This window comes from Salmo salar, chromosome 16, assembly GCF_965601325.2.
Source record: "Salmo salar chromosome 16, fSalSal1, whole genome shotgun sequence".
NCBI lineage: Eukaryota > Metazoa > Chordata > Actinopteri > Salmoniformes > Salmonidae > Salmo > Salmo salar.
Window position 1 is genome coordinate 24009033 of NC_138306.1, and position 22425 is coordinate 24031457.

The 22425-nt window shown below is 43.4% G+C and overlaps 1 protein-coding gene across 1 annotated transcript; it reads left to right on the plus strand.

Annotated features, from left to right (window-relative positions):
• Positions 1–702: 702 nt before the first annotated feature.
• On the plus strand, positions 703–21660 carry cax2 (cation/H+ exchanger protein 2). The gene is made up of 20 exons (XM_014148382.3): positions 703–1032; positions 5624–5797; positions 5957–6063; positions 9047–9155; positions 9319–9435; positions 11921–11982; positions 12404–12568; positions 13470–13661; positions 13894–13993; positions 14109–14250; positions 16008–16191; positions 16351–16450; positions 16659–16783; positions 18941–18978; positions 19219–19331; positions 19502–19647; positions 19783–19877; positions 20040–20118; positions 20495–20603; positions 20902–21660. Exons 1-20 carry the CDS (start codon positions 981–983, stop codon positions 20973–20975), a joined length of 2283 nt encoding a protein of 760 aa, XP_014003857.3. The 5' UTR covers positions 703–980; the 3' UTR covers positions 20976–21660.
• Positions 21661–22425: the final 765 nt, after the last annotated feature.

A 22425-nucleotide genomic window follows, 5' to 3' on the forward strand; every position in this document is an offset into this window, starting at 1 on the left:
ACCCCACACATACAATTATTTGTAAGATCCCTTAGTCGAGCAGTGAATTTCAAACACAGATCCTGTTTGCAACAAGGCCCTAAAGTAATACAGCTTAAAATGAGTCATGTCATGAGTATGCTTGTAAATGTTAAGGACTGGGGAATTTTTCAGGAAGAAAAATAAACGCAATGGAGCTAAGCACAGGCAAAATCCTAGAGTAAAACCTGGTTCAGTCTTGCTGTCCACCAGACACTGGGAGATGAACTCACCTTTCAGCAGGACAATAACCTAAAACACAAGACCAAATCTACACTGGAGTTACTTACCAAGAAGACAGTGAATGTTCCTGAGTGGCTGAGTTACAGTTTTGACTTAAATATGCTTTAATATCTATGGCAAGACCTGGAAATGGTTGTCTAGCAATGATCAACAACCAATTTGATAGAGCCTAAAAGTTGTTTTAAAGAATAATGGCCAAATGTTGCACAATCCAGATGTGGAAAGCTCTAAGAGACTTAACTAGAAAGATTTTGAGAAGTTTGAAATGTTTTCAGAAGTTTGCGGACACTGAGAGCACGCACGCACACACTTACACACAAACGCTTTCTCTCTATGGCTATGATCATGCGATGCTCATTTTCAGTTCAGTATTCACAGATGAGGGGAGATTGCTGCACGTCTTCCTTTGTAAATGTGTAAAGGATGCACATGAAAGCCCGATCGAGCGACAAAGAGATAGGTAGGCATATGCCCACTCAAACTGTATTACGAGGAATGGGAAATTAATAGGGAAACCTTCCCAGTAAAGGTCTACATGCCTAGCCTACAACACAGCCTATATAGTGCAGCAATCACTACGCTTCCCACAATTCCATGTTGCCTAATCCGTGAGCTCAGAACTCTCGGGCCGTCGTACAACAAGGTTGAGCAAGAAGCGCGTGATGGAACCCATTACTATAACTGACTGAGAGACTGAGTTGTCTCTCTAGAGCCCACACATGTCAACAGACACAGAGAGTCGACGGCGGAGACCAACCATCGACAGTCAAGGTGAGGCCGAGCTAAATAGCCTATTATTGATGTAGCTAGTGTTGTGCGATGCTAAACTTTTTATTTTTTTAGGCTATGTAAACTAACACACCAGCCATATACTCAGTCTCGTCGATGTGCTTTAAAAAAAAATCTATGTCATATAATAAATAATCCTACTGCGAAATAATACCTACATGTTAATACATGCACATTAGGCTACAGTGTAATTTCAAGAAATTGAACAAAGGGAAAAGATAGGTGCATTGCCAATGCCTATCCTTTTTTGATATTGACCGTGTTACTACTGAATAAATACATTATTGTCGTGGTCACTTAAATCAAAATCTGAGAATTAACCTGTGATGTATGATCACAGAGAATACACTACAGGTTAGGCCAAAACGGCAGATGGCGATATAGATCTGGTTTAATTTTACCATCCAAAGGCGTTGTATGCAGCCGGCGATACACTGGTATCCCACCTTGGACCGGTTCCTATGTACAACGTTCTTCATTAAGGCTGCAAAGGCGTTGATTTCCTCCTTAACTAGATTTAATGGAGAGAAGGTATTTATGTTGTTGAAAATATGCATACTTTATTTATGAAACACCATTTTCAACACCATGCTAATGATACTTCCTGATGTCGCGGCCTGCGTTCAACTAGCTGTAAACAACAGATGGTTGCAAACAGATGGCGGCACGGGATATGCAACATCTGGGATTAGTGTTTGTAGGCATTAGCCACTTTAGCATGGTGGTGGAACATTGGGTTTCATAAAGAAAGTACGCATATTTTCCCCGTTTTTTTCGCCAGCCTTCTTGCCATTAAATATAGTTAAGGAGGAAATCGATGCCTTTGCAGCCCGAATGGAGGAAGAACCGGTCCACTGGGATACGGTTTATTGCCTGCTGCATACAATGCAGACTGTAAAATGGAAATGACTCAATATCACCATCTGCCGGCCTTTGGGCTAGCAACAGGTGTGGTGATACTGATGGTTTGTAGGGACTGATGGTTTGTTTACATAGCTGGTTAGAACTAACATAGCAGGTTAGGGATAGCAAATTAGTAGAACTAACAACGCAGCAAGTTAGGAGAATTAACATGGCAAGTTAGGAGAATTAGATTAAGGTTAGGAAAAGGGTTAGGGTTAGATTTAAAATGCTAGTTGTCACCAACTGTTGTCCCTGATACGACAACTAGATGGAGCTGTAGGCCTACTCCGTCTAACGACAACCATAGAAACATGAACAAACCATCAGTCCCGACAAACCAATAGTATTATAACACCGTCACCAACACATGCTCGGACACCTGTCACGCTGTTCCTTGTGTCAAATGTCCTGCTCAGAATTTTAGAATGCATTATACTGCTCCCCTTTGGATTGGGCTATAATACCGTTTTTATTTTTTTACATAACTAGATAGGTGATAACACTGTGGACTTTTTGCTTTTCCTCAACCCCAATCATCCCCAGTCATATCCATAGAAATATAATCTCATTCTAGTTATGTGGTCATATCAGTGATTGAAGGAAGGGAGGACAGAAGGATGCATTTTGAAAGTATCTGATCAAAGCCATAGCCTACTTTGTAGGATGAGTCCGTTGGATACATACACTACATGACCAAAAGTATGTGGACACCTGCTCGTCGAACATCTCATTCCAAAAGCATGGGCATAAATATGGAGTTGGTCCCCTTTTTTGCTGCTATAACAGCCTCCACTCTTCTGGGAAGGCTTTCCACTAGATGTTGGAATACTGCTGCGGGAACTTGCTTCCATTCAGCCACAAGAGCATTCATCTTGGGCGATTAGGCCTGACTCACAGTCTGCGTTCCAATTCATCCCAAAGGTGTTGGATGGGGTTGAGGTCAGGGCTCTGTGCAGGCCAGTCAAGTTCTTCCACACCGATCTCGACAAACCATTTCTGTATGGACCTCGCTTTGTGCACGAGGGCATTCTATGCTGAAACAGGAAAGTGCCTTCCCCAAACTCTTGCCACAAAGTTGGAAGCACAGAATTGTCTAGAATCAAATAAAACTTTATTTGTCACATGCGCCGAATACAACATGTGTAAAGCTTACAGTGAAATGCTTACTTACAAGCCCTTAACCAACAGTGCAGTTCAAGAAAGAATTAAGAAAATATTTACCAAATAAACTGAAGTGAAAAATTATAAAAAGTAACACAATAAAATAACAGGCTATATATATATTTTTTAACTAGGCAAGTCAGTTATGAACAAATTCTCATTTACAATAACGGCCTACCCCGGCCAAACCCGGATGACGCTGGGCCAATTGTGCACCGCCTATGGGACTCCCAATCACGGCTGGTTGTGATTCAGCCTGGGTGTCTAGTGACGCCTCTAGCACTGAGATGCAGTACCTTAGACCGCTGCACCACTCGGGAGCCCCCCAAGTGACTGGGTATATACAGGGGGTACCGGTACCGAGCCAATGTGCGGATTAGTTAAGGTAATTTGTACATGTAAGTAGGGGTGAAGTGACTATGTGTAACCGATGTGAAATGGCTAGTTAGTTAGCGGTGGTGCGCGCTAATAGCGTTTCAATCGGTGACGTCACTCGCTCTGAGACCTGAAGTAGGGTTTCCCCTTGCGTTGCAAGGGCCGCGGCTTTTGTGGCGCGATGGGTAACGATGCTTCGTGGGTGTCAGTTGTTGATGTGTGTAAGGGTCCCTGGTTCGAGCCCGGGTTGGGGTGAATAGAGGGACGGAACCTACACTGTTACATATGCATAGATGATAAAAAGCAAATAAAAGGCTACCTGCAGCCCCATACCAGGCAGTGATGCAACTGGTCAAGATGCTCTCGATGGTGCAGCTGTAGAACTTTTTGAAGATCTGGGGACCCATGCCAAGTCTTTTAAGTCTCCTGAGCGGGAAAAGGTGTTGTCGTGCCCTTTTCACGACTGTCACGGTGTGTTTGGACCATGATAGTTCGTTGGTGATGTGGACACCAAGGAACTTGAAACTCTCGACCTGCTCCACTACAGCCCGTCGATGTTAATGGGGGCCTGTTTGGCCCTCCTTTTCCTGTAGTCCACGATCAGCTCCTTTGTCTTGCTCACAGTGAAAGAGAGGTTGTTGTCCTGGCACCACACTGCCAGGTCTCTAACCTCCTCTCCTCCCTCTCATCGTTGTCGGTGATCAGGCCTACCTTTGTTGTGTCGCCAGCAAACTTAATGATGGTGTTGGAGTCGTGTTTGGCCACGCTGTCGTGGGTGAACAGGGAGTACAGGAGGGGACTAAGCACACACCCCTGATGGGCCCCAGTGTTGAGGATCAGTGAAGTCCAGGATCCAGTTGCAGAGGGAGGTGTTTAGTCCCAAGGTCCTTAGCATTCTCTCTGAGCCACTTTACTGTGTCGCCACCATGCTCGATGCTAGGTACAAGGACCGCTACTTCGATGCAGACAAGAAACCGGGTTTACGTGAAATGTTACAGACACAGCTGGACAAGATGGAAATGGACACAGTGACAGTGCGCACCGAGGAAGAGAGGCCACGGACAGACAGAGCTGAAACTTCACTGCTTGACATGTATGATGAAATCCTGGTTGAGACTGAACAAATGAACAACGAAACAGGACAGTAAGTAAGTGAAAGAAATAGGTTTTATTATGTTTTACTGGTAATGGGGACATGCTTAAATGCCAACAAAATAACTTTTTGGTCAGTGTGTGGTTAGGTTTTATTCAGGATTACTACTCATTTTAGTCTAACAGGCATTGCTCTGTTTACACAGAGCAATGTCTGCCTCGTCTGTTTACAGGAATCATTGAATGTTTGTAACATTTGAAACTGTAGGACCTTAAGGGACATTGAAGACATTGTGGCAGAAAGATGGGGAAGTTCAAGAACATAGTTTGTATTTATAATGGTAAAGGGAAGTGATACTAATCCTTCTGTATTTTACTAAAATCAAAGGTTATTGGTCATGTACACAGTTTAGCAGGTGTTACTGCAGGCCTACTGTGACTATGAGAAGCCTCGGTACAGAAAAACCAGTCAGGGGAACATTAGATCACACTTTGGCCTAAGTGCATTGCATGACTGCTTACCTGGATGAATAAAGGTTAAATAAATAGTGTAATGTATTGGGTCATAAAGTTTATTTGCCATCATCAAGCACATTCTAAAAGTCCACGGTGGAGGGCATTGCTCCTCATAACCGACCAGGCAGGCACGCCTGTCTTGTTTCCGGCAGAGTTTTGTCTCCGTGAACAAGCCCAGCTTATGTCTGTCTGTGCCCATCTGTCTGTGGCTGTGTGTGTCTGTCTGTGGGAGGTGGCAGTAATTAGAAACAACAGCTCTTGTTATAGCCAGTATACAGTGCAGACGAAGACACACTTCAGACTTAGTTATGACCAGCACGAGTGTGTTATAACTTAAATCACATGCCTCTCCTCCTCTTCCAGACATGAAGTACAGGGTCATTGTCTCTGACCTACAGTCTTAACATGTCTCTCAAGTTCCACCAGAACACCACACGCTAGACCAGTGTTTACCAAACACTTTGGGTCATGGCCAGAACCTCTTGTGCCATTGCTTACATCTCCTCTCCTCGTCCACTCCCTGCAGATTCTCCATGGGACCAAGATCACCGGGGAGGGCACCTCCACGGGTCAATGTGTGACCGGCTGTGTGTGGCCAGCCTGCCCTCAGAGCTGAGGGATGCCTGCACCCCCCCGCTTTCCCCCTCCCTCCTCTCCAGACCAGGTGTCTACACGCCAAAATGTCCGTCCACACACACACGTGAGTACAAGGTCCAGTCACATTTTGGTACTTTAGCACTAGGAGAAGAGAGGGCACTAGGGGTTGAAATGGAACCGGGTCAGAGATGAACTTTTGGTTGTTATTATTAACCTCAATAGAGTTCGATTGTAACATGATTGAATACATCTCACCCTTCAGGACTCGGCGCCCATGCCTCTGATGATGTATGGGAGGATGCCACCAACAAGACCACTATCAGAGCAGAGAACGAAGTGGAGGCCAACAAACTAGCCAACAACTACAGGGTATAGTACAGTATAGTATATGAAGCAGAATAAACAACATTGCAGATGAATGAAAGATTGTGATCCATCCCAGGGATGCAGCCCTGCACACAATCATACAAATTCACAATATTTACAATTTCATCACAATAAAAACATACAATTTTTACAAGGAATATAAGAAAAGCCACTAACAAAACACGATCCTGAAATACAAACACATTCCTCAGTCAAAAAGTAATCAACCAACTGTCTGAAATGTCCTAGCAGCACCAAAACATCCAACTTTGTAGAATTGTAGAGATCATTCCACAAGGTGCAAAAGAAACTAAACGCAGATCTACCTAACTCAATGCAGACCGAAAGGATCTCCAGAGTTGGCCATCCCTGTGATCCGGTCTGGTGACTCGTATGTCTGTAATTTAACAGTGATGTAAGGTATGGCAGAAGTTTGCACGAGGGCTTTATAAACTAAAATAGAGCAGTGCATTGATCTACAAGACTTAAGAGAATGCACACAGAATGCAGTGTACTGAACCTATCACTGGTAATGAAGCATAGTGCACTATAATAAACTGTGTCCAATGGCTTCAATACAGTGGCAGCTGCATTCATATACAGTGCATTCGGAAAGTATTCAGACCCCTTGACTTTTTCATGTTTTGTTACGTTACAGCCTTATTCTAAAATGGATAAAAACAAATCGAATACCTTACTTACATAAGGATTCAGACCCTTTGTTATGAGACTTTAAATTGAGGTTCAGGTGCATCCTGTTTCCATTGATCATCCTTGCGATGTTTCTACAACTTGATTGGAGTCCACCAATTCAATTGATTGGACATTTGGAAAGGCACACACCTGTCTATATAAGGTCCGACAGTTGACAGTGCATGTCAGAGCAAAAACCAAGCCATGAGGTCGAAGGAATTGTCCATAGAGCTCCAAGACAGGATTGTGTCGAGGCATAGATCTGGGGAAGGGTACCAAAAATGTCTGCAGCATTGAAGGTCCCCAAGAACACAGTGGCTTCCATCATTCTTAAATGGGAGATGTTTGGAACCACCAACACTCTTCCCAAAGCTGGCCGCCTAGCCAAACTGGGCAATTGGGGGAGAAGGGCTTTGTTCAGGGAGGTGACCAAGAACCCAATGGTCACTCTGACGGAGCCTCCAGAGTTCCTCTGTGGAGATGGGAGGACCTTTCAGAAGGACAACCATCTCTGCCGCACTCCACCAATCAGGCCTTTATGGTAGAGTGGCCAGACAGAAGCCACCCCTCAGTAAAAGGCACATGACTGCCCGCTTGGAGTTTGCCAAAAGGCACCTAAAGACTCTGTCCATGAGAAACAAGATTCTCTGGTCTGATGAAACCAAGCTTGAACTCTTTAGTCTGAATGCCAAGCGTCACGTCTGGAGGAAACCTGGCACCATCCCTACGGTGAAGCATGGTGGTGGCAGCATCATGCTGTGGGGATGTTTTTCAGGGGCAAGGACTGGGTGACTAGTCAGGATTGAGGGAAAGATGAACGGAGCAAAGTACCGAAAGATCCGTGATGAAAACCTGCTCCAGACCGCTCATGACCTCAGACTAGGGCGAAGGTTCACCTTCCAAAAAATAAACAACCCTAAGCACACAGCCAAGAACACAGGAGTTGCTTCAGGACTGAATGTCCTTGAGTGGCCCATCCAGAGCCCGGACTTGAACCCGGTCGAACAGGAAAGACCTGAAAATAGCTGCGCAGCCACGCTCCCCGTCCAACCTGACAGAGCTTGAGAGGATCTGCAGAGAAGAATGGGAGAAACTCCCCAAATACTGGTGTGCCAAGCTTGTAGCGTCATACCCAAGAAGACTTGAGGCTGTAATCGCTGCCAAATGTGCTTTAACAAAGTACTGAGTAAAGGGTCTGAATACTTATGTAAATGTAATAATTAAGGATTATTTTGGTAGTTTATTTTTTTTTAACTTTTTACCCCTTTTTCTCCCCAATTTTATGATATCCAATTGGTAGTCACAGCCTGGCCCATCGCTCCAACTCCCGTACGGTCAAGAGACATATGTCCTCTGAAACACGACCCTGCCAAGCCGCACTGCTTCTTGACACACTGCTTGCTTAACCCGGAAGCCAGCCGCACCAATGTGTCGGAGGAAACACCATACAACTGGCGACCGTGTCAGTGTGCATGCGCCCAGTTCGCCACAGGAGTCGCTATAGCGCGATGGGACAAGGACATCCCGACACAGCCCGGGCTCGTACCTGGATCTGTAGTGACACCTCTAGCACTGCGATGCAGTGCCTTAGTCCGCTGCCCCACTCAGGAGGCCAAGTGCATTTTTTTTATTTTATTATTTTTTATGAATTTGCCAAAATTTCTAAAAACCTGTTTTTGCTTTGTCATTATGGGTTATTGTATGTAGATTGATGGGGGAAAAACTATTTTAATCCATTTTAGAATAAGTCTGTAACGTAACAAAATGTGATAAAAGTTAAGGGGTCTGAATACTTTCCGAATGCACTATATATAAAGTGTAATATTGGGATGCAAACTCAACATGTCAACTCTATATCTGACATGGTACAGGTGTCTTCTTTTTTTAAACCCGTCACCATGTGTGTGAGGCGTATACATTTGTTTCAAAGAAGATTTGTTTAAGACTACCAAGAAACATCTGTGACCCTGATTTAGCTCACTACAATAAAATGTTAACATGGATAAAACGATCATTTTGATATCATGGTCATTCCTTGCATCCATCGCTCTGTCGTTGAATTTGAGAGTTGTTACATTTCTCCAGCCTTATCCCCCGCTTTTTACTAAAATAGTGGTGGGGAGAACGCTTTGTCATTGTTTTAACTGCTGAATTGCCAGGGTGTCTAGCACATCACAAGTAGAGTTGTTGAAATGAAAACAAATATTCACTAAATTTGAAGTTAGAAAGTATGTTTTGTACGGTGGAGGTTGAAATGAACTGTCTAAATCATGTGTGTGTGTGCGTGTTTTAGTTTGGATTTAGGAAGTGGAAGAGTCATGTGACGGAGCGTCCCTTTGAGGACAGGTCGGATGTGGTCAAGGAGCTCTATTCGGAGCTCAACGTCATCAAACCACACACAGGTGAGTGTTTGTGTGTGTATTTGTGCTTGTAAGGAGGAGAAGTAGTCAACTCTATAGATGTCACTGTGATACTCAGTACAAACCCTGAAGTCCTCAATCATGGCTTGAATAGGACTACATGTCGCCATCACTAATTTCTCTGTCTGTGTCTCTGTGCTGTTAGGTCATCTGATCACCTGTGGAAATGTGGTGTATGTGCTGTTGTTTGGCTGGTGGGTGTCTCTGGTCTACCTCCTGGTCAGCATACTGATGTTCATCACCATCATTGGAGTACCATATGGTATGGATATCCTTTAGCAGTACTGTTATCACATTTTATTTGTCACATACGCCGAATACAATAGGTACAAACAGGTACAAACCCTTCACCTTACAGTGAAATGCTTACTTACAAGCCCTTAACCAACAATGTTTTAAGAAGTTTTCAGAAAAAATAGATAAGTCCAAAAAATTGAAAACAAAAGTAACAAATAATTAAACAGCAGTAGTAAAATAACAACAGCGAGGCCATCTACAGGGGGTACGGGTACAGAGTCAATGTGCAGGGGCAGCGGTTAGTCGAGGTAATTGGGGTAATATGTACATGTAGGTGGAGTTAAAGTGACTATGCATAGATAGTAAACAGAGTAGAAGCAGCGTAAAAGAGGGGTCTGGGTAGCCCTTTGATTAGCTGTTTAGGAGTCTTATGGCTTAGGGGTAGAAGCTGTTAAGAAGCCTTTTGGACCTGGACTTGGTGCTGCGGTACTGCTTGCCGTGCGGTAGCAGAGACAACAGCCTAGGGTGGCTGGAGTCTTTGACAATTTTTAGGGCCTTCCTCTGACACCGCCTGGTATAGAGGTCTTGGATGGCAGGAAGCTTGCCCCTGGTAATGTACTGGGTCGTACGCACTACCCTCTGTAGTGCCTTGCTGTGGACGGCTGAGCAGTTGCCATACCAGGCAGTGATGCAACCAGTCAGGATGCTCTCGATGGTGCAGCTGTAGAACCTTTTGAGGATCTGAGGACCCATGCCAGATCTTTTCAGTCTGCTGAGGGAGAATAGGCTTTGTCGTGCCCTCTTCACGACTGTCTTAGTGTGTTTGGACCATGATTGTTTGTTGGTGATGTGGACACCAAGGAACTTGAAGCTCTCAACCTGCTCCACTACAGCCCCGTCGATGAGAATGGGGGCGTGCTCGGGTCCTCCTTTTCCTGTAGTCCACAATCATCTCCTTTGTCTTGATCACGTTGAGGGAGAGGTGGTTGTCCTGGTACCACATGGCCAGGTCTCTGACCTTCTCCCTATAGGCATCATTGTCGGTGATCAGGCCTACCACTGTTGTGTCATCGGCAAACTTGATGATGGTGTTGGAGTCGTGCCTGGCCATGCAGTCATGGGAGTACAGGAGGGGACTGAGCACACACCCCTGAGCGGCCCCCATGTTGAGGATCAGCGTGGCGGATGTGTTGTTACCTACCCTTACCACCTGGGGGCGGCCTGTCAGGAAGTCCAGGATCCAGTGGCAGAGGGAGGTGTTTAGTCCCAGGGTCCTTAGCTTAGTGATGAGATTTGAGGGCACTATGGTGTTGACTACAGCTCAGCGTTCAATGAATAGCATTCTCACATAGGTGTTCCTTTTGTCCATGTGGGAAAGGGCAGTGTTGAGTGCAATAGAGAGTGCATTATCTATGTATCTGTTGGGGCGGTATGCAAATTGGATTGGGTTTCTGGGAAAATGGTGTTGATGTGAGCCATGACCAGCCTTTCAAAGCACGTCATGGCTACAAATGTGAGTGCTACGGGTCGGTAGTCATTTAGACAGGTTACCTTAGTGTTCTTGGGCACAGGGACTATGGGAGTCTGCTTGAAACATGTTGGTATTAGGTATGTTGGTATTAGGTGTAAAATGTCAGTGAAGACACTTGCCAGCTGGTCAGCGCATGCTCGGAGTATACGTCCTGGTAATCCATCTGGCCCTGCGGCCTTGTGAATGTTGACCTGTTTAAAGGTCTTACTCACATCGGAGAGTGTGATCACACAGTCGTCCAGAACAGCTGATGCTCTCATACATGTTTCAGTGTTACCTTCCTCGAAGCGAGCATAGAAGTAATTTAACTCGTCTGGTCGGCTCGTGTCACTGGGCAGCTCACAGCTGTGCTTCCCTTTGTATCCTTAGATTTCATGCACCAGCTGTTGTTTCCAAATATACATAGACCCCCACCCCTTGTCTTACCAGAGGCCATTGTTCTATCCGGCCGAAAAAGCTTAAAACCCGCCAGCTGAATGTTATTCATGTCGTCGTTCAGCCACGACTCGGTGAAACATAAGATATTACAGTTTTTAATGTTCGGTTGGTAGGATGTACGTGCTCATAGCTCGTATATTTTATTATCCAACGTCTGAAGTAAATCCTTCCTGTCTGACTCATCAAAGAAAAGGTATTCCTCCAGTACAGGGTGAGTAATCACTGTCCTGATATCTAGCAGCTATTTTCAGTCATAAAACACGGTGGCAGAAACATTATGTACAAAATAAGTTACAAATAACGCAAAAAAACACACACAATAGCACAATTGGTTAGGGAATCATAAAACGGCAGCCATCCCCTCCGGCACCATTATTTTCGATAATACATTTTTGATTATCAATTGAATTGGTGGACTCCAATCTGAGATGAAACCTTTGTATCTTGTGGAGGGTGGGATTATCACATACTGCCATCCTAACATATGATTCCTTTAGATATGATTGAGTCTCTCTCGCTCTCTCTCCCTCTCTGCTTTTAGGGAAGATGTGCTGGAAGTTGTCTTGGTATTTCTTATGGCCATTTGGGAAGTCCATACAGGAGGTACAGTAATAAGTGTTTTGTCCATCACATTGCTTCCACTGGAAAAGATCAGTTTAGAGGAAGTCAGTTAAAACTGTTAAGATACACAACATCTGTTTCAGCTCCTGTCTTCACTTCCTGTCTGTTTGTCTGTGGTGGCTGTGTAGCAGAAGTCCCGGTTTCCTTTCCCCACCACAAGCCATTCACCTCATAACACCCACTTAATCTGACTGGTCATTAAAGGCAAATGTCCACAACAATCATGTAGACTTAAAGGTCTATGTTATCGAAGCATATAAAATAGCTAGAATACAGCTAGATTGTTGAACATTGTTCAACATATGATGACTTATAGGGCATAGATTAGACAGACAGACAGACGTTGTCCTCTAAGAGAATGAATGTTGTGTCTGGGCTAAACTCTCCTGTGTTCCCCCTCTAGTTGGGAGGAGGTGTAGGGAGGTGCTGTGGGAGGTTCCCCCACTGTGAGGCCATCCCAGAGGATGTGGAGGACAACGAGGACGCTTCTCCCATCCTCCTGCCATCACCCACTGAAGAGCCCATCCCAGACCTGCTACAGGGGCCACCGCAGCACAAGCCCTACTGGGTAAGAGCCTGATGTGTGATGTGGGGGCTTATATACAGTTGCGGACAAATATATTGACACCCTTGCACTTTTCTTAAATAATTCCCAATTTCTACTAAAATAAAATATAACAAACTTTTGGTCACCACACCTTGTTATTGGATTTTCAACATTGCAGAACCAATTTTATTTTTCTGAACTTAAGTTTACACATTTGATTTAGAAAATAAAGACAAATGGCATGGACAATAGAATTGGCACGCCGGCGCTAGTACTTGGTGGCGCAGCCTTTGGCCAAGATAACTACGGAGACAAACGCTTCTTGTAGTCGTCAATGAGCTTGCTGTACCTTTCTGCTAACCTTTCATGTTTGTTTACTTTTTCTTTACGCACACATTTTGTGTGGTCACCCTCCCTTCACATTTCCCACTGTCAATTGTGAATGATAATTATTCAAGTTTTACTGGTGAAACGTCCATGCAGCACCTGTATACAGTAGCATAGCCTACCGGTGTTTAGTTTCAATCAAAGCACGTATTTTGCCTAGTGGCGTGCGCTGTTGGCCACATGCGAAAATCTTCGTCCCTTCGCACAATCATCCTAAAATCTCATAAGAATTGAGGTGGTGTTTTTTTGTCTCAGAGTAACTTTATACTATGCTATTATATTCAGTTCTGTTATGTAGAATGCTATCATTATGTGATATTGCAGACATTGATTCATTCAGCTTTGATCTAACTTTATTAAACGAGCACCATTCACCATGGGTAGCCTGTTATCTACGAGTAGAGCAGAGTAGTGTCCTGCACATGCGCAGAAGTTTCGAGACCTTTAGTTGTCGGGAAGAGGGGTCCAGAAAGGTTGGATCTGCAGCCACTCCGTGCGATGTATACCTTCTATCTGTCTCCTCTCTCCTGTGTAGCATCGTGTGGGCACGTATGTGTGGCTGCTGTTGGGTTATCCTTTGCTGGCTGTGGTTCACTCCCTGGCCTGCCTGATCTCCTGGCTGCTGGTGTTCACCATTCCCGTGGCCAAGATGAACGCCCGGACCCTGGCCTCCATCCTCCTCATGCCCCCTGAGAACCTCTCCGTCTCCACCTGCTCAAAGAGGAAGGTAGGGGCAGGCAGGCAGACAGGGCGCTGATCATTTAAGCCAGGTACAGTCAAGATCTCCTCATTGGGAGCTGGCTATGCAGGCTTTTGTTCCAACCCTGCTGTAACACACCTGTTTTAGAAAATCTAAGGCCCTGGTGAGCAGCTGATAAAATGAATAACATTTTCTAGATTAGGTCTCAGTAAAGAAGCCATGTATTATTACTAACCGTAATATCCTGTATGACTTCCAGCCTCAGGGTTGTGAGACTCGAGCGCTGCTGTGCTGCTACCACGCGGTCAACTGGTATTACTACAAATACACTGTGGATGGGATCAATGTGTTCGCTGTCAGTATCCTTTATCACAAGGCCTATTGTGTTGGGGCCAAAAGGACTTGGGGTTGTTGTTTTTGGACCAGTCATTTGATTGACATTTTACATGTTGAATTCCTTATCCCCTTCATCAGACCTCCTTCCCCTGGTGATAGTGTCCCTGGTGATTGGCTATGTAGATAAAGGAAACCAGTTTGCCAGCTCTGAGGTCAAGTTTGCCACAGCAGTCGGCTCCATCATTCCTCTGTCCTACTACATCGGCATGGGCATCGCCAGGTCAGCACACGCACTCACACACAAATACTGTAGGGGAGAGTGGGGTATGTTGAGCCACCCTTGTTTCTAGGAAACCATACACAAACTGAACAATTTAACCAAATATTTGGAAGGGGTCATCATTTCATGGAGTCTGTGAAGGAAGAAACCACATGGAAAAAGTGGTAAGCAAGTTCAGTCCCCAAAAAAAACATTTTCACTAAATCAAAGGAATTTGTGTTAGAGGTTAAATGGTGTTTGTATTTAAACCAAAGTAGATCATTTAAGATTGTTCTATATTTCAGTTGGGGTCTCTATAAGCTTCTATATGATGTCCTAAACCTAGCATGAAAATACATCCTTGTAGCTGTGTGGGCTAATAGTAAAAATGTTTGCCTTGGGGTAAGTTGAGCCAATGGAAAGTTGAGTAAATGTTAGTGTTTTCTTCCCAGGTGTAATGCAAGTCATTATCACTGGGATTATGAGGTAACAACAGGGCCTGTGTTTAAAGTGTACAAAAAAAGTACAAAGTGTTTGTTAGGCGTTAAGTCTGTGTTATAATATGCTTAATAACCCTATCAGTCCTGAGACAGCAGCAACAATGGTCTTTTCATTTATCTAACTTTCTATTAGCTGCATGTCCAGACCTTATATTTAGCCTCACATTGAAGTGTTTTACAACTTTCTTCTCAGGACAACCAGGGCTACAAGTATAGCACAAAACTATTTGATATTAAACAGTTACATTCATGAGTCATATTGACAAATGAGTGCTGTAAGTACAGCAATTGTTTGCTCCCTGGGAAATGAATATTTAAAAAAATATATATATTTCACCTTTATTTAACCAGGTAGGCTAGTTGAGAACAAGTTCTCAACTAGCCTACCTAATATACAACTAGTCAGTGACATCTCTGTGGAGTTTGTGACAGCAACTATGTGAGCTTATTACAGTATATGTGTCCTGGGATTTCCTGTGATCTTCTATGTAGAAGAACCCCTCACCTTCTAACGACTCTTGTGAGCAAAACATGTTACCTGTTTGTGAGTCTCAGCTTTTCATGGTTAGCTTTTAATAGTTTGTAGCTCAAACCATTCTCTCGACAGACGTTTTTGTAAAAAGAGCCGGCCCCGCTCTAGCTCAGCCCCCATTAATGGTTGGTATTTCCGGATGCAGAAGAAATTGATTGATCCAATGGTACAACCCATAAGTATGTATGCAGCTCGTACACACTATGTTATAAAGGGGTTAGAAGTCCAAAACGCGCCGGTGTTACGGTGGGACTCATTGGGTTAAAATGATTCAAAGACAAAAAAGCTATTTTGATTGTGTTGAATGGTGTTTTGGAAATGAGGATATACATGGTTTTAAAAAGGCAGTGATAATATTTCATTTGGTACAGAAATGTGTAGCTGGCAATACCCGGGGTAAATTGTGCCAAGAGACAACTTTTTTTGGACAAGCTATGTTTTCAAAACTGTAATGTTTACATGAATTCTGATTTATTTCCAGGGATACACAGCATCCTGACAGATATCTTTGTTAGAATGGATACTATATTTCCCTTGACAGAGTGATGCTGAATGAAGAAAAAAAAATGGCTCATCTTACCCCACTCTCCCCTACATATTCACATAAACAAACATGCATACAGTACATGTATACTTGAGGAGCAAACATGACTAGGAATACTCGTATTACCCTTGATTTTAAAGCTGAATAAAAACAATTGGCCACAACAAAGTCATATGAACAATGCCCCTTATCACTTCTGCAGTATCTCTGCCCAGAGCAACTTTGCGGTGGGGGCAGTGGTGAATGCAACCTTTGGCTCCATCACAGAGATGACCTTCTATATCACAGCCCTGCTGAGGGGTCACCGCGCTGGTAATGCCTGTCTGCAGGAGATAGTTAAATCTGCCCTCACCGGCACCCTGCTGGGCTGCATCCTCTTCATCCCTGTGAGTCACACACACACATAAACACACACACACACACACACACACACACCTAAACACACAAACACTGAAATGTAATACGTCTCTTTTTCCTTCTTCCTCTTTTTTTGCTTACTCCTCCCCCAACCACCCACTCTTGCTCACTCTGTCTTACCTCTCTAGGGGATCTGTATGATCATAGGAGGGCTGAGACACAGGGAGCAGAGGTTTAACAGTCGTTCAGCTGGGGTCAGTTCTGCCTTGCTCTTCATCTCTGTGGGAGGTGAGTCCAGACCTCACCACCAACTCCTCCCTTCGTCCGTATTCCTCACCCTGTATCCAAGACCTTCAACTCTAAACCACAACACCTCCTCTAACCCCTAACTCCGTTCTCACCCCGTACCCAAGACCCTCAATTCTAAACCTAATCCCCACATATCCTCAAAGGTTTTATTCCCCTGGCTTACCCTCTCCTCATCCTGTTTCTGTAGGTGTGTTTGCCCCCACGCTGTTCTCTAAGGCGTATGGGAACCTGGTGTGTGACAACTGCACCAATTCTACAGGGGGCAACACCACCAGCGGGTCCTTCGTCTGCCGCAACTGTCACTACGACCTGGTCAGTAACGCTTAGTCATGCTCACACAGCACTGGATACAGTCAAACTGTAACATTCAATCATCAACAAAGTCATCAACGGACACATAGTCAAACTGTAACATTCAGTCATCAACGGACACATAGTCAAACTGTAACATTCAGTCATCAACAGACACATAGTGAAACTGTAACATTCAGTCATCAACGGACACATAGTCAAACTGTAACATTCAGTCATCAACAGACACAGTCAAACTGTAACATTCAATCATCAACAGACACATAGTCAAACTGTAACATTCAGTCATCAACGGACACATAGTCAAACTGTAACATTCAGTCATCAACGGACACATAGTGAAACTGTAACATTCAGTCATCAACAGACACATAGTCAAACTGTAACATTCAGTCATCAACGGACACATAGTCAAACTGTAACATTCAGTCATCAACGGACACAGTCAAACTGTAATATTCAGTCATCAACAGACACAGTCAAACTGTAACATTCAATCATCAACAGACACATAGTCAAACTAACATTCAATCATCAACAGACACATAGTCAAACTGTAACATTCAATCATCAACAGACACATAGTCAAACTGTAACATTCAATCATCAACAGACACATAGTCAAACTGTAACATTCAATCATCAACAGACACATAGTCAAACTGTAACATTCAGTCATCAACGGACACAGTCAAACTGTAATATTCAATCATCAACGGACACAGTCAAACTGTAATATTCAATCATCAACAGACACATAGTCAAACTAACATTCAATCATCAACAGACACATAGTCAAACTGTAACATTCAATCATCAACGGACACATAGTCAAACTGTAATATTCAATCATCAACAGCCACATAGTCAAACTAACATTCAATCATCAACGGACACATAGTCAAACTGTAACATTCAATCATCAACAGGCACATAGTCAAACTGTAACATTCAGTCATCAACGGACACATAGTCAAACTGTAACATTCAGTCATCAACGGACACATAGTCAAACTGTAACATTCAGTCATCAACGGACACATAGTCAAACTGTAACATTCAGTCATCAACAGACAGTCAAACTGTAACATTCAATCATCAACAGACACATAGTCAAACTAACATTCAATCATCAAGACACATAGTGAAACTGTAACATTCAATCATCAACAGACACATAGTCAAACTGTAACATTCAATCATCAACAGACACATAGTCAAACTGTAACATTCAGTCATCAACGGACACATAGTCAAACTGTAACATTCAATCATCAACGGACACATAGTCAAACTGTAACATTCAATCATCAACGGACACATAGTCAAACTGTAACATTCAATCATCAACAGACACATAGTCAAACTGTAACATTCAGTCATCAACGGACACATAGTCAAACTGTAATATTCAATCATCAACAGACACATAGTCAAACTGTAACATTCAGTCATCAATGGACACATAGTCAAACTGTAACATTCAATCATCAACAGACACATAGTCAAACTGTAACATTCAGTCATCAACGGACACATAGTCAAACTGTAACATTCAATCATCAACAGCCACATAGTCAAACTGTAACATTCAATCATCAACGGACACATAGTCAAACTGTAACATTCAATCATCAACAGACACATAGTCAAACTGTAACATTCAGTCATCAACGGACACATAGTCAAACTGTAATATTCAATCATCAACAGACACATAGTCAAACTGTAACATTCAGTCATCAACGGACACATAGTCAAACTGTAACATTCAATCATCAACAGACACATAGTCAAACTGTAACATTCAGTCATCAACGGACACATAGTCAAACTGTAATATTCAATCATCAACAGACACATAGTCAAACTGTAACATTCAGTCATCAATGGACACATAGTCAAACTGTAACATTCAATCATCAACAGACACATAGTCAAACTGTAACATTCAGTCATCAATGGACACATAGTCAAACTGTAACATTCAATCATCAACAGACACATAGTCAAACTGTAACATTCAATCATCAATGGACACATAGTCAAACTGTAATTTCGCAAAGTAACAGAAACACTCTTCTGTATAGTACTGTATCAGACAGTCGTGTGGTACTGAGTATATCACCTGATGATATATTGTCATCTTACCAACAGAGTGAGAACAACTACACCTTGTTCCACAGCCACATCCAGTGAGTGTTGAGAGGTTCTGCTCCAAATTATTAGTACTTTTTTTGTAACTCAAGGATCTGAGTGAATATTAAAAAAATATGTACTTTTGTAAAGAATTGTAATACTCATCTTTATTTGTGTGTGTGTGTGTGTGTGTGTGTGTGTGTGTGTGTGTGTGTGTGTGTGTGTGTGTGTGTGTGTGTGTGTGTGTGTGTGTGTGTGTGTGTGTGTGTGTGTGTGTGTGTGTGTGTGTGTCTCAGGCCACTGGTGTACACGGTCTCCTTCCTTCTGCCTGTTGCTTACATCATTGGTTTAATCTTCACACTGAAGACACACTCACACATCTACGACATTCACGTTGGCGAGGGAGAGGGTAAGGGTAAAATACACACACACACACAGTTATAAACTGTATAAGTAACAGCCATCCATAAGTCTATGTGTGTGTCTGCGTGTGTCTGCGTGTGTCTGGTGTGTGTGTGTGTCTGCGCGTGTGTGTCTGCGCGCGTGTGTGTGTGTGTCTGCGTGTGTCTGTGTCTGCAGTGACCGGTCACCATGGTGCAGTTGTCCACTGGTCTCGGTGGAGAGCTCTGGCCATCCTCATCATAGCCACTCTACTGATGTCAGCCTGCGCTGATGTCACCACTGAACACATCCAGCCCATACTGAGTCAGCCCAATATCTCACAGGTACTGTGTGTATATATACACACACACACACACACACACACACACACACACACACACACACACGGTTGTCTTGTCATCATGATGATCTCCCTATCGCTCCCTCTCCTCTCGACCCTCACTCTCGTTGTTCATCAGTACTTCATAGGAGTAACAGTGCTGGCCATGGTACCTGAGATCCCAGAGATTGTCAACGGGATCCAGTTTGCCCTTCAGAACAACATCAGTCTGAGGTGAGTCCTCACTGAGGTCACGAACAGTTGTTTTTCCTAACCACATGATCTGACGGGGTAAAAACTGCAATGGTGACCTGTTGCTTAGCAGGAATTCTCTGACCGAAAAAAGTGTTTGATGGGGATTGACTGACAGCTCCTCTGTTGTGTTGCTTTTCCCAGCCTGGAGGTGGGCAGCTGCATCGCTGTACAGGTCTGCATGCTCCAGATCCCCCTGCTTGTTTTATTCAACGCCTTCTACGTAAGACACTACCCCTTGACTGTACCTATCACTAGATAACCTATCAATAATATAAGTCCAGTTGAGAAAGGAAACACCATGCAGCAGGATGTGTGAGCAGAACCTGGTCAGCTTAAATGGAGCTCCAACTAAGGTAGGCGTGATTGTTACTAAAGTAGCATCTAATTGGTGCACTCTCAGCTGATGTCAGCTAAGGCGGGCACTCGGATTCCCTTTCTGAATTGGCTTCGCTTAATTTTTCATGGATGGATTACGTTTTTTTCACTTGATTTGCCAACTCACCCAAAGACCATAGTTATACCATGAGAGACTATAGAAAATAAATATGTTGATGGTAAAAACAGACAAGTGATTTCCTGTGTGTGTGTTATGACAGGATGTGGGCTTTGTGCTAATATTCTGTGACCTGCATCTGTGGGCCAGCATCTTCAGCGTGGTCCTCGTCAACTACATCTTCATGGATGGCAAATCGGACTACTTCCAAGGTAAGGCGCGACTGGAGGGTCTGCCTCAGAGCAATCCATCCCAACCTGTATGCCTGACTGTTTCTGCATCAGCCAACGTGGCATTGTAAACAACAGTGTTGTTCAATGCAGAAACGGTCAGCTACACTGTACACAGGCTAGGGTAATCAATGAACACGTTGAAATGATCATTGATCCAACCTAATCATCCTTGTCCATCTGTTGCCGGTCATTGTAGGATATTGATTATTTGAGCATGATAGAGAACTGCCCTCTAGTGGATTAAGTGTTAAATTGGACTGTGTTTTCCTCTCGTCAGGCACTGCTCTGGTGGTGGTCTACCTCATCCTCCTGGCATCGTACTTCTTCGCTCCATCGCCAGCTGGCTGCTGAGGGACTAATCTGAGCATCATCTTGTTACCTTTTATATCAGACTAAGTTGCATTCAATATGTCTTTTTACTTCTTAGTTAAGTTATTTATGGAATTGACTATGGTGTGCAGACTGCTAGACAACATCTAGAAATTTCTCTGGACTGCGGTTCCAAAGGTTGGTGAAACATTTCAGTGTTGAACACTGTCGTGTCGGCACAGTCTCACAACTCCAGCTAACAAAATATATACTGTAATCGTCCTGTTCCACGCTACATTTAGTCACTCATCTGTTTCTGTCAAATCAGAATCTACATATTTTCTTAGAACACTTCTCTGAATTTACGCACCAACCAAACCTTAGTACTGTACTCCCTCAAGTACTTCTTTGCTGTTTAATATTATTGCTTTTAAAACCATCACTGAGAATGTTCAATAGAAGCTATGCAAACTGGAGGACAACATTCAACTGTCAAAGAGCTATGATTAGTCGGTGTACAGTTTGGTGAACTTTACACTGGACCTCTCTACCTGGCTTAGGTTTATTTTTATTTTTCTACTTGTTTGAAAACCACTAGGGTGTTTTCAGCAGCCTCTGTAAAGAAGGTATTTTTGTACATTTAAAAAGTGTTTAGAAGATGTCAAACTTATTTTGTCAATACTAAAAGTATTTTAATGCAAAGGAATAAATACATTTAATAACCAAATGTGTGGGTGTTTAACGAGCCACAGTTGATTTGACGATAAATCATTCTGAAAGACCTTAAGGATTTGAAAATGTCAAAGGGCCTATCCAGACTTCCAGATCACTATGGTTAATAGAACCTTTTTGAAATGTCAGCCACTTCACTTGTCAAAGTGTCATCCACCCAACCCAAGCATGACAATTATCCAAGTTGGACTTTTTCCTGCATTACAAAATGTATTTTTTGCAATCAGATTAATGAAGCACTTGTGGGGAAAACTCAGTGGCTGGATCTGGCCAAGGCCCGGCCACCCATGGTTGTGCCCCTGCTCAGTCATGTTAAATCCATAGCTTAGGGCCTAATGAATTTATTTCAATTTACTGATTTCCTTATGAACTCAGTTTATTATTGCATGTTGTGTACATTTTTCAGAACGCTTTAAATCTAGAAAGAAATACTTAGTTTCGTCAGCTGTCCGGGTAGCTGGTCTCAGACGAACCTGCTGGTGAAGAAGACAGACGTGGAAGTCCTGGGTTGGCGTGGTTACATGTGGACAGTGGTTGTGAGGTCAGTCGGATATACTGCCAAATTCTCAAAAAAAACTACGTGAGGCGGCTTATGGTAGAGAAATGAACATTGAATTCTGTCAACAGCTCTGGTGGACATTTCTACAGTCAGCATGTCAATTGCACGCTCCCTCAACTTTAGACATCTGTGGCATTGTGTTGTGACAAAACTACACATTTTAGAGTGGCCTTATTGTCCCCAGCACAAGGTGCACCTGTG